The following is a 17,730-nucleotide window of genomic DNA, read 5'->3' on the forward strand; positions in this document are numbered from 1 at the left end:
AGATTAGAGCTGTCCTATCTAGTCTGACTGACATGTGTCCCACCTGGTTTTTGAGCATGAAGTAGACTAGAGCTGTCCTATCTAGTCTGACTGGCGTGTGTCCCACCTGGTCTTTGAGTATGAAGTAGACTAGAGCTGTCCTATCTAGTCTGACTGGCATGTGTCCCACCTGGTCTTTGAACATGAAGTAGACTAGAGCTGTCCTATCTAGTCTGACTGGTGTGTGTCCCACCTGGTCTTTGATCATGAAGTAGACTAGAGCTGTCCTATCTAGTCTGACTGACGTGTGTCCCACCTGGTTTTTGATCATAAAGTAGACTAGAGCTGTCCTATCTAGTCTGACTGGTATATGTCCCACCTGGTTTTTGAGCATGAAGTAGACTAGAGCTGTCCTATCTAGTCGGACTGGCGTGGGTCCGACCTGGTCTTTGATCATGAAGTAGACTAGAGCTGTCCTATCTAGTCGGACTGGCGTGGGTCCGACCTGGTCTTTGATCATGAAGTAGACTAGAGCTGTCCTATCCTATAATATTTGGAATATTTACGTCAAAAATACTTCCATTTGCCATCCCTGCTTAGCTTTACATAGTACATGCCTTATACCTTGTGTGTACTTTCTACTGTGTACTGTGTGACGGACACAAAGTAACATTTTTGATGATCCTTTCCAGGTTACGGAATCGGACTCCCGCAGGGCTCACCTTTGACCCGCAACGTGTCGGAGTTTGTGAGCCGCTACAAGTCGGACGGCTTCATGGACATGCTGCACGACAAATGGTACAAGGTGGTGCCCTGCGGCAAGCGCGTCTTCGCCGTGACCGAGGTGAGTGACGGCAGACGCCGCGTCGTGTTGCGTTCAATGACGGTCGGGGTTGCAGACAAGCCCGGCTGCCAGCTGACTGTCTTAAACGATTAGCATGAGTCACACGGTGAAAACCCACTTCCTCTTGTTGCTAGGCAGACCTCACTCTGCCCCCCTCCAAACCCTCCCACCAGCGAATGGAAGCGACTCATGAAGAGCTCCGTAACACTCCCCTTCTCTCTTCAACTACCATTGTTTACCAACCATGGACGTTAGCATGCTAATTGCAGCAATAAATCTGCCTCACGTAAACACTGAAAGTATAAAACATAAAAACATATACTTAATCAACACTAATGACTCATAAGAGTCACAGTGTAGTCCAGTGGTGTCCAAACTGCGGTCCGGGGGCCAATTAAAAATTATACAGTATACCGCTAATACAGTATAAGGCAGAAAGGCACACAGATATAAAATATATTAATTATATAAAAAAATCAAAAAAAATATCAATTATATCAAAAAAATAAATCAATTAATTTTATCAATTTTGCTATTTTTATGCAATTTTTGCTGTTTTTTTATTTTTCTAATTTCTTCTTCAATTATTATTATTATTGTAATATTATGACCATATTCCTATAATATGAGAACTTTTTCCACAATAAAATTTTTCAAATATTACAATTTTTTTTTTTTAAAAATTAAATAATTTAATATTTCAGTTCTGTGCGATTAAAATGATATCATTTGTCGTCATCATGTCACGAGTTAAAGTTATGTAAAATGGCTACTTTTATTCTCGTTAGCATGTGGAATTGTGAACTGTAATATGAAGGATTCCATGTAAACTGTATTCATGTTGTAAATAAATACACCATAAATCATAAATCATGATATTTGGACTTTATTCTCGTAAACAATATAACTTTTTTCACACTGTAATTTTCCAAAAATTACTAAAAATTTCTCATTAGATCACAACTTTTTTTCTTCTTTAGTATTTTTATTATTATTATTATTATTATTATTATTATTATTATTATTATTATTATACCGACTATAGGGTGTGAAAGTGTGACTATAGGGGTGTTATTTTATATCTGGATGTCTCTAATAATGTTATAAATCTTATTTATAAAAAATTATAAATTATTATTATTTATTATGTAAAAAAATTATAAAAAAATAAATGAATAAATTATTTTTAAAAATCTTATTTCGGAGATCTAAGCAGGTTTTTATGCAATAAAGAAGGAATATTATTATTATTATTATTATTATTATTATTATTATTATTATTATTATTATTATTATTATTATTATTATTATTATTATAACATTATAACATTATACCGACTATAGGGTATGAAAGTGTGACTATAGGGGTGTTATTTTATATCTGGATGTCTCTATTAATGTTACAAATCTTATTTATAAAAAATTATAAAATAATATTATTTATTATATTTTAAAAAATTATAAAAAATAAATAAAGAAATTATTTTTAAAAATCTTATTTCGGAGATCTAAGCAGGTTTTTATGCAATAAAGAAGGATTATTATTATTATTATTATTATTATTATTATTATTATTATTATTATTATTATAACATTATACCGACTATAGGGTATGAAAGTGTGACTATAGGGGTGTTATTTTATATCTGGATGTCTCTATTAATGTTACAAATCTTATTTATAAAAAATTATAAAATATTATTATTTGTTATATTTAAAAAAAATTATAAAAAATAAATAAAGAAATTATTTTTAAAAATCTTATTTCGGAGATCTAGGCAGGTTTTTATGCAATAAAAAAGGAATATTATTATTATTATTATTATTATTACTATTATTATTATTATTATTATAACATTATACCGACTATAGGGTATGAAAGTGTGACTATAGGGGTGTTATTTTATATCTGGATGTCTCTAATAATGTTACAAATCTTATTTATAAAAAATTATAAAATATTATTATTTATTATATTTTAAAAAATTATAAAAAAAAATAAATAAAGAAATTATTTTTTAAAATCTTATTTCGGAGATCTAAGCAGGTTTTTATGCAATAAAGAAGGAATATTATTATTATTATTATTATTATTATTATTATAACATTATACCGACTATAGGGTATGAAAGTGTGACTATAGGGGTGTTATTTTATATCTGGATGTCTCTATTAATGTTACAAATCTTATTTATAAAAATTATAAAATATTATTATTTATTATATTTAAAAAATTATAAAAAATAAATTAATTAATTTTTAAAAAATCATATTTCGGAGATCTAAGCAGGTTTTTATGTCATAAAGAATGAATCCTACTTAGCCGTCGACCATTCCAGCGAGGTGACCGTGTCCCCTCCCACTCTTCCTTCCAGGACAGGAAGTGTTTGGGCTAATTTGGGAACAATTTGTGATTAAAGTGCTGGTTTTTCCTCTCCAGACGGAGAAAGCACAAGGACCTCGGCGTCGTCGCTCATCTTCAAATTTGTGCCCCGTCAGCATGCGGCTAATTGCTATGAGAGGCGTCGCTAGATATTAGCCTGATGGTGGAAAACCTGATGAGAGCACTTTGGAAGGGGCTGGTGCCACCTCCCGCGCCCCCTCCCCCCCGGACCCATAAAGATGTCACTAGAGGCAAATGATTTATGTGGGTGTGTTGGTTGATTGGGGGGGTTAGGTTAGGTTTTATTTTTTTAATCATTGTTTAAATTTTAGCGTCTCCCTGCGGACTTCCTGTTGCCCTCTCAGTCCTTTATACACATTCTAGTACTAACTTCCTGTGTGTATTATTATTTATTGTTTATTTGCCCAAGACGCTCCAGATGGGAATCCAGCATTTCTCCGGCCTCTTCGTGCTGCTGTGCATGGGAGTGGGCGGAGCCTTGCTGACCTTGGCAGGTGAGCACACCTTTTACCACCTGGTCATTCCTCGCCTCCGACGCAGACACACGCTGCAGTACTGGCTACACACCAGCCAGGTGAGTACATGTACACGAACGCCACACTTATATGCAATACACAGTGCTGCCATTTCGGTAGGCAGCAGCGCCCTCTGCTGTCATAAACCTGCCACTGCAGGTATTTTATGTTGTAAAAAATATGATTTCATATAATTATTACATTAAATATAAATATTTGTGGGATACTAACTGATACAAATAATCATCACTTTGTCATAATCTGCATTGTTGCCTGTGTAACAGTTTTTGTTTCACTTTGTAACCCTTAGTTCCTGCTTTGGTGCTCTTATTTTGTAGTACTTCCTGTGTTGGTCTGTCCTGTTTTCCGTTAGTCTTACTTTCCCTCCAACACGCACCTGTTAGTAATTGTTGAGTATTGTATATGTCCCACGTGGTCTTTGAGCATGAAATAGACCAGAGCTGTCCTATCTAGTCTGACTGGCGTGGGTCCCACCTGGTCATTGAATATGAAATAGACTAGAACTGTCCTATCTAGTTTGACTGGCGTGTGTCCCACCTGGTCTTTTATCATGAAGTAGACTAGAGCTGTCCTATCTAGTCGGACTGGTGTGTGTCCCACCTGGTCTTTTATCATGAAGTAGACTAGAGCTGTCCTATCTAGTCTAACTGGTGTGTGTCCCACCTGGTTTTTGAGCATGAAGTCAACTTGAGCTGTCCTATCTAGTCTGACTGGTGTGTGTCCCACCTGGTCTTTGAATATGAAGTAAACTAGAGCTGTCCTATCTAGTCTGACTTGCATGTGTCCCATCTGGTTTTTTGAGCATGAAGTAGACTAGAGCTGTCCTATCTAGTCTAACTGGTGTGTGTCCCACCTGGTTTTTGAGCATGAAGTCGACTTGAGCTGTCCTATCTAGTCTGACTGACGTGTGTCCCACCAGGTCTTTTATCATGAAGTAGACTAGAGCTGTCCTATCTAGTCTAACTGGTGTGTGTCCCACCTGGTTTTTGAGCATGAAGTCGACTTGAGCTGTCCTATCTAGTCTGACTGACGTGTGTCCCACCTGGTCTTTTATCATGAAGTAGACTTGAGCTGTCCTATCTAGTCTGACTGGTGTGTGTCCCATCTGTTTTTTTGAGCATGAAGTAGACTAGAGCTGTCCTATCTAGTCTGACTGGTGTGTGTCCCACCTGGTCTTTTATCGTGAAGTAGACTAGAGCTGTCCTATCTAGTCTAACTGGTGTGTGTCCCACCTGGTTTTTGAGCATGAAGTCGACTTGAGCTGTCCTATCTAGTCTGACTGACGTGTGTCCCACCTGGTCTTTTATCATGAAGTAGACTAGAGCTGTCCTATCTAGTCTAACTGGTGTGTGTCCCACCTGGTTTTTGAGCATGAAGTCGACTTGAGCTGTCCTATCTAGTCTGACTGGTGTGTGTCCCACCTGGTCTTTGAATATGAAGTAAACTAGAGCTGTCCTATCTAGTCTGACTTGCATGTGTCCCATCTGTTTTTTTGAGCATGAAGTAGACTAGAGCTGTCCTATCTAGTCTGACTGGTGTGTGTCCCACCTGGTCTTTTATCGTGAAGTAGACTAGAGCTGTCCTATCTAGTCTAACTGGTGTGTGTCCCACCTGGTTTTTGAGCATGAAGTCGACTTGAGCTGTCCTATCTAGTCTGACTGACGTGTGTCCCACCTGGTCTTTTATCATGAAGTAGACTAGAGCTGTCCTATCTAGTCTAACTGGTGTGTGTCCCACCTGGTTTTTGAGCATGAAGTCGACTTGAGCTGTCCTATCTAGTCTGACTGGTGTGTGTCCCACCTGGTTTTTGAGCATGAAGTCGACTTGAGCTGTCCTATCTAGTCTGACTTGCATGTGTCCCATCTGGTTTTTTGAGCATGAAGTAGACTAGAGCTGTCCTATCTAGTCTGACTGGCGTGTGTCCCACCTGGTTTTTGAGCATGAAGTCGACTTGAGCTGTCCTATCTAGTCTGACTGGTGTGTGTCCCACCTGGTCTTTTATCATGAAGTAGACTTGAGCTGTCCTATCTAGTCTGACTGGCGTGTGTCCCACCTGGTTTTTGAGCATGAAGTAGACTAGAGCTGTCCTATCTAGTTTGACTGGTGTGTGTCCCACCCGGTCTTTGAGCATGAAGTAGACTAGAGCTGTCCTATCTAGTCTGACTGACGTGTGTCCCACCTGGTTTTTGAGCATGAAGTCGACTTGAGCTGTCCTATCTAGTCTGACTTGCATGTGTCCCATCTGGTTTTTTGAGCATGAAGTAGACTAGAGCTGTCCTATCTAGTCTGACTGGCGTGTGTCCCACCTGGTTTTTGAGCATGAAGTAGACTAGAGCTGTCCTATCTAGTCTGACTGGCGTGTGTCCCACCTGGTTTTTGAGCATGAAGTAGACTAGAGCGGTCCTACCTAGTGAAAAGTCATGCATGCCTCACTATCAAATGATAGTAATCTAGCAATCTCACTTTTTTTTACATTTTTTTTTCCACCCAAAAAGGGCAACCCCCGCCGGGCAGCCCGCAGCATCCATCCCATAATCAGCTATCAAAGCCGGGCGTCCCTGCGGATAATCCTCCTGTTCCTGTTCCACTTTAGCGAGCGTGTGCACGTGCATACGGGCCCCCCCCGTTAAGGCGGAATTAGGCCTTAAGCTCCCTGGTCCCGTCGTCACGGCGATAATAAGATGAATTATCTCAATCAATCATTTGATTGAAATGTAAAGCAGCCTTCGGCGGCCGTCACGTTTAGGCGAAGGCTCTCCATAATTCATAATTAATTGTCTCGCTACATTCATCCTCGGATCTACTGTTACATTATGTATTTTTTTTTTTTATTCTTGGCTCTTGTCTGCTTACAGAAAATTCACAGAGCTCTCCACACGACCTACGAGGACGAAGCCAAGGAGCTGACGGGCCTCGAGCAAAAGTAAGGAAGTGACTCCATTAGTTATATTTATTTATTGTATTTTCATGTGTATTTATTAGCTACAACTATTTATTATTATTAATCCAAGTGATATTATGATTACTGTATATTGTTATAATTATTGTGATTCATATTAGTCGTATATTGTGACAAGATTATGTCTACATCAGCGCGTTTCGTAAACATATTGAATAAAAAAACATGATGTTTGAGTACTGTCAGAAAACATAAAACATGTAAAAACTATTTTTTTTCATTTAAGAATCTAAATTATATTAATGTAAAAAATAATTCTAAAGAATTTTTTTATTGTTAATATCATGAGGAATATATATTAATATAATATATATATATTTAAATATTTTAAATCTAAATTGTAAAATAGAATGAACTTCAATTATTATTTAAATGTATAAATATAGGTATTTTAAAAAAAATAATAATGTATATAGAATATTTATTTTTCTATATACATTATTATTTTTATATTTTTTTATTTATTATTTAAATGTATAAATATAGGTATTTTTTAAAAATAATAATGTATATAGAATATTTATTTTTCTAGATACATTCTAGAAAATATTTAAATATATATATTATATTAATATATATTGCTCATGATATTAACAATAAAAAAATTTCTTTAGATTTATTTAAATTTATTATTTAAATGTATAAATATAGGTATTTTTTAAAAATAATAATGTATATAGAATATTTATTTTTCTATATACATTATTATTTTTTTAAAAAATACCTATATTTATACATTTAAATAATAATTGAAGTTAATTCTATTTTACAATTTAGATTTAAAATATTTAAATATATATATTATATTAATATATATTCCTCATGATATTAACAATAAAAAAATTCTTTAGATTTATTTTTTACATTAATATAATTTAGATTCTTAAATGAAAAAAAAATCTAAATTGTAAAATAGAATGAACTTCAATTATTATTTAAATGTATAAATTTAGGTATTTTTTAAAAATAATAATGTATATAGAATATTTATTTTTAAAACAATCTAAAAAATATGAATGGAAGAAAAAAAATTAATTAATATTATAATAATTATATTTAATTATAATAATTACAATTATAATTATAAAACTTTTTCCAAAAATGGTAGTATATTTTAAAAAAATTTTGACTTTGTTGTTTCTTTTGTTTTTTTCCTATTGAAGCAAAAAAAAATTAAAATATACTACCATTTTTGGAAAAAGTTTTATAATTATAATTTTAATTATTATAAATTAATATAATAATTATAATATTAATTATAATTTTTGTTCCATTCATATGTTTTAGATTGTTTTAAAAATAAATATTCTATATACATTATTATTTTTAAAAAATACCTAAATTTATACATTTAAATAATAATTGAAGTTCATTCTATGTTACAATTTAGATTTAAAATATTTAAATATATATATTATATTAATATATATTCCTCATGATATTAACAATAAAAAAAATCTTTAGATTTATTTTTTACATTAATATAATTTAGATTCTTAAATGGAAAAAAATAGTTTTTACATGTTTTATGTTTTATAATTAATATAATATACATTTTAATCATATTAATTTTGTTAAATATATGAACTGAAATATATTTTTAATGATATTACAAAGCTATTTATTGAATTTAGGTATTTTTTTGAATGTCAATCATGATCTTTTCTGATTGGCTGAGTCAACATTTTTGCTTTCCGTCCTCCAGCACCTCCTCCTGCATCTCGGAGAACTGCACCCTGCACAGGAAGCAGCACCAGCCCCCGCCTCCGTCCCCCCCCAAGTCGCTCCCCGCGTCCTCCTCAGCGGCCGACAGCGGCAGCTCCTCCTCGCCGTCCCACGAGCCCAAGGAGAAGCGGGTGCACTTTGACCTGGAGACGCTCCACAGCTACCGCCTGCGCACACACACCGCCTCGGTGCGAGGGCGCCCCGGCATGGTGGGCCGTCCCGGGCTGGGCCTCGGCGGCTTGGGTCTTCCCAGCCTGGGGGCCTTCACTCCGCCCTCGCAGATCAGCCTCCAAGCCAACGGGGGCCCGGTCTCGGCGCTGGCGTCCGCCGGGTTGGTGCTGTCGCCCCTGGGGGGTCGAGGCGCCCAGACCAGCCTGTGGGAAGGCGAGCTGCAGGAGCTCCAGGGGAAGATCGAAACTTTCCGGAATCAACTGAGGGAGGCTCTAGCCAGGAGAGCGGAGATCCAGACCAGCTTGGAGAGGGAGCGCAGCGGCATGGTGCGCCGGGACACCAGCCTGGAACGGGAGCGGGACCGGCAGCAGGTCCAAACAATCAGCACAGACAAGAGCAGCTCGGCTCAGCCCAAATCCGACAGAGACAGACCCGGCCCGGTCGTGACCCTCAACAACCAGCCCACGAGCACCACTCCGCCCGCCGGCGCCCCCGGGACTCTCAAGTTCGGGAGGAGCACCCAATTGAACACAATCAACAGCCTGGACAGGGGCAGGGCCGCTCAGTTGCGCCCCGTTGACCCGCTGATGGTGGACAGGACTGTGCAGTCGCGCGCCTCCGCCAGTCTGGAGCGCAGTCGCCTCGGCCAGCCGGGCCCCGGGGGCGCCCCGCCACGGAACACTTTGAGCCTGGACCGCCAGAAGGCCAGCTTGTCGCGTGTTCTTAACACTTTGGAGAGGACAAAAGCCAACCCGTCAAATGCAGGGGGCGGGACTTGATCGTCTTTGGGCAATGACCTTGAACATGTATTTGTGGCGCACGGCCGCGGGAAGCCATGACCTTCAGCCTCATCACAGTATCGCACAAAAGTAGTCAGTGTACAGCTTGTACAGGAGTATTGGAAAGAAGTCAACACTCAGCAATTATTGTCGAAACATCTGGCAACATGAGCCAGTCGCAAGCGTGGTGTGTTCTGGGGCCGCACGAGTGCTGCCGGCACTTGTGGGGAACTGAGGTTTACCTCGGGGGGTGTTTTTGGGCTCCTTAAAAACTGGTTTTAGCTTCACAATGTCACGGTACATGCTGGACTTCACCTCTTTACTCCAATCCCGGCAGCACTCGTGCAGCCCGGCGCCATTACACCGCCGCTATACTTGACTGTAGCCTGCCTGCTACTTTAATTTAGACAATAATGGATGTATGCTAACCCAATCTACACCGCCATACAAGCTGTACACTGAATACTTTAAATGATTGGCCAAGATATACTGGAATATTTGCCGATACGCAAGGAGTACTTGTGACTGTATTTATAAACTGGTTACAATCTGAAATAGTTTTTAAAAGCCTAAATTTTCCACCATCTTGAACGACGCACACACAAGAGCACACTTCCCGCAAATGTGGCAAAGGCAGAAATCACATTCCATTCAACAAGTAACGGTGTACAGTGTTTTTTTTGTCAAAAAGTTGCAGAAATACCGTTCCTTTAAATTTCCAGACAATGCCCAAATGGGTGCATGATGGTGGTCTACAATCAGGCCGGTTCCAATTATCATCAACTGACCAATTATGAATTATTTTTACATAAAACCGGAAGAAACATAATTTATTTGATGACACAACAGTTAATTTTCACGATTTCACTCAATATGAATGATTTGCAGTGGAAACTTGGTTAGCGTCATTAACCAACAAACAAACAGATGCTAGCTGAGTCGTACAAAATAATGTAAATCCAAGTAATCCATTCCAGTAAACCAAAAACATAATCACATGATCACGTCATGTAGCGTTATTAATGCACCGCAGGAGTCTAACATTTTTTTTTAATCCCAAAACGTCTTAAATAATCTTAAATAACAAAGCTAGCTTAATAACAACATGGCATGACGTGTCCTATGACGTCATCAAAGGTCGACTGTCAAAAATGTTAACACAAAACACGTTTTTATTTTATTATATGCAGTAATCACGTCCAAATGCATATAAATGATGAATAAAAGTAATAAATTAACATTTAAGGGTTTTTTTACGTTAATTGAAGACGCGTTCGATGTCGTGAATGTTCAAAAAGGCACAATATGGCAGCGAGACACCTCACGGACATCATCTTCCTGTTTTGTCAGTTCTTCAACTTGACAGTGTTTCTCACCTCAGTAACCCAAAATGAGACCAAAAAAGTTTCAAGTGCCAACATTTTGATGAAAGGTGAAAACACGATTAAATTGAAACGAAATGAAATTAACGCCAGAAATAACTCATAACAAAACAGGAAAATGTGTCCATTAGTTGTCTTGCTGCTATGTCGTGGCTTTGAGAGCACATATCAAGAATCACGTCTTCAAGAGAGGGTAAAAGTACACTTAAATGTTCATTTTTCGATTTCATTCACCATTTATATGCACTAGGAATTGTTTTATACATTTGAAACGATAAGATCGTGTTTTGTGTCGACATTTTTGAGAGTCGACCGCAGATGAGTGATGACATCATAGACGGGCTACGGAGCTGACTTCCTGTTAGCCAGTTAGCCTTTTGTTAGAAGCTAAGGACGTTTTTTGTGATTAAAAAGAACACAGTTTGTCGCTCGCAGTGTATTAATAACATGACAAGACAAGAATCATATTGTACACTAACCTGAAATGTACATTAACTGTAGTGTTACATAAATATTCGACACGCTAACCGAGGTGCCACTGTGTTTTACTAATTTACACACAAGTGAACTGCAGTAATACTTGGTTAATTTTATGTTATATATTGTTTTTTTATTTTATCACTTGATTTATTTAAACGATCATTTATTGTCACTTTGTTTTCATTAATTTTATTTATAATTATAGTGTGTTAACTAGCCTTTTATCGGTTTAATAATCATAATTGAACACATAATTCAAATGGGGATTTCAAATGAACCCAAGTTGAATCATGTGACTTGCTGACTGCCAGCCAATCCATCAAAAGAATATGTAAATAATAAAGAAAATTGTATAATGATATTTTATTAAGAATAACGTGAAATTCGACTAAAAAAAAGCTTGTAAAAAACATAATTATTTTTGAAATTTTTAATTTTACCGTATTTAATTAATTATACCATATTTAATGTAATAATATATAATTTATTAATATTTTTTAACCTGTCCGCTAAAAGAAAAAAATCTAACTACTATCAATATTTCCGGGGCTGTCGAATATGGTGTTGTGCAATTTGAAATTCCACCACTAGAGGGAGCCATTTCACTTCTTCCCGCGGCTGTGGAGGCCTGCAAGTGAGGACATTTATGAAACAATCTATTTTTAAACGGTGTGGAGAAAAAGATGTCGGCCACTCCTGCATCCATGTCGTGTGAGGGCGCCGGTCCGAGGTCAAAGGTCTGTCTGGACATCCTCTGGAAGGGACGCTCAACTTGAGGCTTTTTAGACATCTCAGCGCAGCTCTCATACTTCCATGTGGAGCCTGATTTTAAAAAAAATATATACAAAAAAACATTTTCAAATGTCTTAATTCCCCGCCTCATCCCTGCCCTGAAGAGCTTGTGCTACTAAATATAGACGCAGAATACTTTTCATCTATTAGACGGAACTGTAACAGCATTTATGGAGATTTTATGATATGGACCAATTCATGTTTTGAAATAAAGCATTTATATATATATATATATATATAGGAGATAAGTTTATACGGTATTTCATTTTGGAGTGGAAGAGAAATGTTGATTTTTTATTGGGTATGCCAGCACCATACAAAACCTGTATCGCTTTTCCTCCCGTTTAACGTGCATACAAATGTGTTCATAGTTCGCAGTCGTGCATCAAACTGAATTGCATCACACAGGAAGCTGTTTCTAATATTGTGATCGGCTACACACAGAAGTGGAAATACTCGAACCAGCCCCCGATACGATGCACTGAAGTCGTACAGGACTTCAACGTCTGTTGAGGTTAAAACAGAAGAATTCCTATTGGACTTTTGTATTGTGTTTCTAATGCAGGGGTGTCCAAAGCGCGGCCTAAAAGTATCACACCATATAATGCATCTAATATAAAGTCAAAATGTATGGAAATCAAGTCATAAATACAAGAAATAAGTTGCAATTTTACAAGAATAAACCAAAAAAAAGCAAAAATAATGTCATTTGAATAACAGAGTTGAACTAGTAAAGCAAAAATATGTTGGAAGTCGAAATATGAGAACCAAACTAAATTAAAAAAATTTAATTTTTGGAAAAATTAGGTTGTGGAAAAAGTCATAATATTATGAGAAGAAAATTTATGAAGATTATTCAAGCAAAAAATTGAATTTTTTGACAAAAAACAGCAGCAAAAATGACAATATAGTATTACTATAGTTTTTAATAATGTCTTAATAATAGGAGCAGAAAATTCACAAGAAGAATGACAGTTAGGGGGGGGGCAACGGCCAAAAAACAGCTGTAATTTTAATGTCAAAATATTGAGTGAAAAAAAGTCATTAAAAAATTTAAAAAAAATAAAAAATTAAAATTCCACAGTCACAATTTATGAGAATATCATGGGCAAAAAATAATGTCATTTTAGTAGCATAAATATGGAATATTTAAGAAAAACGTGCAAAATGTACTTTTTTTCAGTTGCAATGTTATGAGAAAGAATCAAAACAAAGTTTATTAATATTATGGGAAAAAAAGTCAAAATATTATGGCAATAAAGCCCTAATACTTTGACAGAAAAATTAGGAAAAAATGTTTAATATTTGGAAAAAAAAATTTTTTAAAGCAACGAAAAATTGATTTTTCAGCTATATCACAAAGATGAGATATCCTTTCATTTTTAACGGGGAAAAAGTTTGGACACCCCCCGGCCTAATGAATCATGAAGGTGCAATTACATATTTCAACCACATGATGGCGCCATAAGCCCATCAGTTGTCCGTAAAACAAGTAGTAAAACAACAGATATGCTAAGAAGTGATATATTTTATATATTTCAAGAAAAAACGGCATCTCAATCTTTGGTGTATCGGTGAAAAAACTTATTTGAAAAATTATTACGATTTGCTCTTTTTTCCCCTATTTTTGCTCTTTTTTACTAATTGTTTTTTACTTTTTTCTTTAAATTAAAATTAAATCTTACATTAAAAATAAAAAAAATGTAATTAAATTAATTAAAATCAAAATTAAAACTTTCTTCTTAAATAATCTTTGTAAAAAAATTTCGGCAAATATTATGACTTCATTCCCATAATATTATAATAAAATTCCAACTTAAAAAAAAGTTAATATATGCTACTAAAATGACATTATTTATCTCCATAATATTACTATTTTATTCTTGTAAAATTGTGCCTTGTTAGAATATGACTTTTTTCTTCATATTTTGCCATTATTCATGTAAAAATTAAAACTCTTTCAGCTTTTTTCTGATAAATGTTCTTGTAATTATGACTTTATTCCCAAAATATTATAATTTTTCTGAAAATTCCAACTTTAAAAAAAAGAAAAATATTTTTAATATGTGCAACTAAAATGACATTATTTATCCCCGTAATATTACTATTTTATTCTTGTAAAATTGTTAGAATATGACTTTTTTTCTTCATATTTTGCCATTATTCATGTAAAAATTAAAACTCTTTCAGCTTTCTTCTAATAAATGTTCTTGTAATTATGACTTTATTCCCATAATATTATAATTTTTCTGAAAATTCCAACTTTTAAAAAAAAGAAAAATATTTTTAATATGTGCAACTAAAATGACATTATTTATCTCTGTAATATTATTATTTTATTCTTGTAAAATTGTTAAATATGACTTTTTTCTTCATATTTTGCCATTATTCATGTAAAAATTAAAACTCTTTCAGCTTTTTTCTGATAAATGTTCTTGTAATTATGACTTTATTCCCAAAATATTATAATTTTTCTGAAAATTCCAATTAAAAAAAAAATATATTATTAATATGTGCAACTAAAATGACATTTTTTATCTCTGTAATATTACTATTTTATTCTTGTAAAATTGTTAGAATATGACTTTTTTTTCTTCATATTTTGCCATTATTCATGTAAAAATTAAAACTCTTTCAGCTTTCTTCTAATAAATGTTCTTGTAATTATGACTTTATTTCCATAATATTATAATTTTTCTGAAAATTCCAACTTTTAAAAAAAAGAAAAATATTTTTAATATGTGCAACTAAAATGACATTATTTATCTCTGTAATATTACTATTTTATTCTTGTAAAATTGTTAGAATATGACTTTTTTTTCTTCATATTTTGCCATTATTCATGTAAAAATTAAAAATCTTTCAGCTTTTTTCTGATAAATGTTCTTGTAATTATGACTTTATTCCCAAAATATTATAATTTTTCTGAAAATTCCAACTTAAAAAAAAAAGAAAAATATTTTTTATATGTGCAACTAAAATGACATTATTTATCCCTGTAATATTACTATTTTATTCTTGTAAAATTATTATAATATTACTTTTTTCTTCATATTTTGCCATTATTCATGTAAAAATTAAAACTCTTTCGGCTTTCTTCTAATAAATGTTCTTGTAATTATGACTTTATTCCCATAATATTATAACTTTTCTGAAAATTCCAACTTTTAAAAAAAAGAAAAATATTTTTAATATGTGCAACTAAAATGACATTATTTATCTCTGTAATATTACTATTTTATTCTTGTAAAATTGTTAGAATATGACTTTTTTTTTCTTCATATTTTGCCATTATTCATGTAAAAATTAAAACTCTATGTGCTTTCTTCTAATAAATGTTCTTGTAATTATGACTTTATTCCCATAATATTATAACCAAAAATTCCAACTTTTCCAAAAATTCCAATACTAAATATGGTAGTAAATATCTGAGAAATGTCATATAATAAGGCAAAAGCAGGCTAATAAGCAGGCTAATAAGCAGGCTAATAAGCAGGCTAATAAGCAGGCTAATAAGCAGGCTAATAAGCAGGCTAACAATCTGTCTGGGCAATCCTACCGTTGTATCGCATACGGAGCCGCCAGATGACAGGAAGACTTCTTTATTCCACCCAGAACAGCCGCTAGAAATCGATCTCCATGTTGAGGTTGCCAGTTGTTGTTGGGACTGGAACATGCCCAAAGAGGAATCATTGGAATGGGAAACGCTACCACAATCACACGGATTGAGTTTCTAGCGAGGGTGGGGTCACTTTTAGCCTTTAATACATAAATGAAAACCCAACATAGGAATACTTTTTGTAGTATAATTCCCATAATGCACCGTGATGAGGATTTGCATACAATAAGCAATCCCGTCTCCCATCTACTTTCCTTTTTCCAACTCTTGGCAACTCTTAGCCATTATTTTCCCTTTTTTTCCTGGGACAAACGTCCCTCTGGAGTTGCCGGATTCTGCAGTACACAGATTGTACAATATGTACAGTATGTACAGTATGTAGCGTATACCTAACATCCTTTATTATGGGAGTTGGGAATGTTGCTTTTTGTTTTTTACGATCTTTTATCTTTTATTTTTAGCACTTTTAAATTGTCCATAGGTATGAACCAATAAAAAAATCCTCAAAAAAAATCAATTAAAAAATCCTCAAAAAAATCAATCAAAAAATCCTAAAAAAATCAACTAAAAAATCCTTTAAAAAAATCAATTAAAAAATCCTAAAAAAATCAATAAAAAAATCCTTTAAAAAAATCAACTAAAAAATCCTTTAAAAAAATCTATTAAAAAATCCTTTAAAAAATCAATAAAAAAATCCTAAAAAAAATCAACTAAAAATCCTTTTAAAAAAATCAATTAAAAAATCCTTTAAAAAATCAATAAAAAAATCCTAAAAAAAATCAACTAAAAATCCTTTAAAAAAATCAATTAAAAAATCCTAAAAAAAATCAATTAAAAAATCCTTAAAAAATCAATAAAAAAATCCAAAAAAAATCAATAAAAAAATCCTTTAAAAAAATCAATAAAAAAATCCTAAAAAAATCTATTAAAAATCCTAAAAAAAATCAATTAAAAAATCCTTTAAAAAAATCAATAAAAAAATCCTAAAAAAATCAATTAAAAATCCTAAAAAAATCAATTAAAAAATCCTTTAAAAAATCAATAAAAAATCCTAAAAAAATCTATTAAAAATCCTTAAAAAATCTATTAAAAAATCCTAAAACAAATCTATTAAAAAATCCTAAAAAATCCTTAAAAAATCAATTAAAAAATCCTCAAAAAATCAATTAAAAAATCCTCAAAAAAATCAATTAAAAAATCCTCAAAAAAATCAATAATTTTTTTTTTAAATCAATAATAAAAACATCAAATTATTTAGGGGATGTAAGAATATTTTAGACCTCTAAAATAGGCTTAATGACGCCACTGGCCCTTAAAAGTGGAAAAAAAACATGCTAGCTTAATTAGCAACTCCAAATTGTCCATAGGTATGAATGTGAGTGTGAATGGTTGTTTGTCTATATGTGCCCTGTGATTGGCTGGCCACCAGTCCAGGGTGGACCCCGCCTATCACCCCAAGACAGCTGGGATAGGCTCCAGCGACCCTTGTGAGGATAAGCAGTAGAAAATGAATAAATGAATGAAAAAATCAATAAAAATATCAAATTATTATTTGATAATAAATAATTTGATATTTTTATTGTTTTTATTGGGTTTTTTTTTCATTCATTCATTCATTCATTAAAATAGGCCTAATAGGCTAATGAATAATATAATAATGATTATTATCATTATTATTATATTTTTATTTATATTTTAATAAATAAAATTTATAATAAATTTATAAAATAAATTTATTTGTATTAATATTATATTATTATATATTATATAAGACAGCTGGGATAGGCTCCAGCGACCCCCACGATGAAAAAAATCAATAAAAATATCAAATAATTTAGGGGGGCTTTTTCTTAAGCCCCCCTAAAATAGGCCTAATAGGCTAATGAATAATATAATAATGATTATTATCATTATTATATCGCCCCAAGACAGCTGGGATAGGCTCCAGCAACCCTCGTTAGGATAAGCAGTAGAAAATGAATAAATGAATGAAAAAAATCAATAAAAATACCAAATTATTTAGGGGGTCTTAAGAACAAGCCCCCCTAAAAAAATTCTAA

General features: G+C 33.6%; 1 protein-coding gene across 1 annotated transcript in view; it reads left to right on the forward strand.

The window, feature by feature from the left end:
• The window catches only part of grin3ba (glutamate receptor, ionotropic, N-methyl-D-aspartate 3Ba), a 132,363-nt gene extending 119,990 nt beyond the window's left edge, over positions 1-12,373 (forward strand). The window contains exons 9-12 of the mRNA XM_058056516.2: positions 672-823; positions 3,637-3,801; positions 6,619-6,686; positions 8,428-12,373. Coding sequence (XP_057912499.2) covers positions 672-823; positions 3,637-3,801; positions 6,619-6,686; positions 8,428-9,397 — 1,355 coding nt within the window. The 3' untranslated portion in view covers positions 9,398-12,373. The remainder of the gene's footprint in view (positions 1-671; positions 824-3,636; positions 3,802-6,618; positions 6,687-8,427) is intronic.
• Positions 12,374-17,730: the final 5,357 nt, after the last annotated feature.

The sequence above is a fragment of the Doryrhamphus excisus genome, linkage group LG19 (assembly GCF_037039965.1).
Source record: "Doryrhamphus excisus strain RoL-2023G ecotype Guam linkage group LG19, RoL_Dexc_Guam_v1.1, whole genome shotgun sequence".
In the NCBI taxonomy this organism is placed as follows: domain Eukaryota; kingdom Metazoa; phylum Chordata; class Actinopteri; order Syngnathiformes; family Syngnathidae; genus Doryrhamphus; species Doryrhamphus excisus.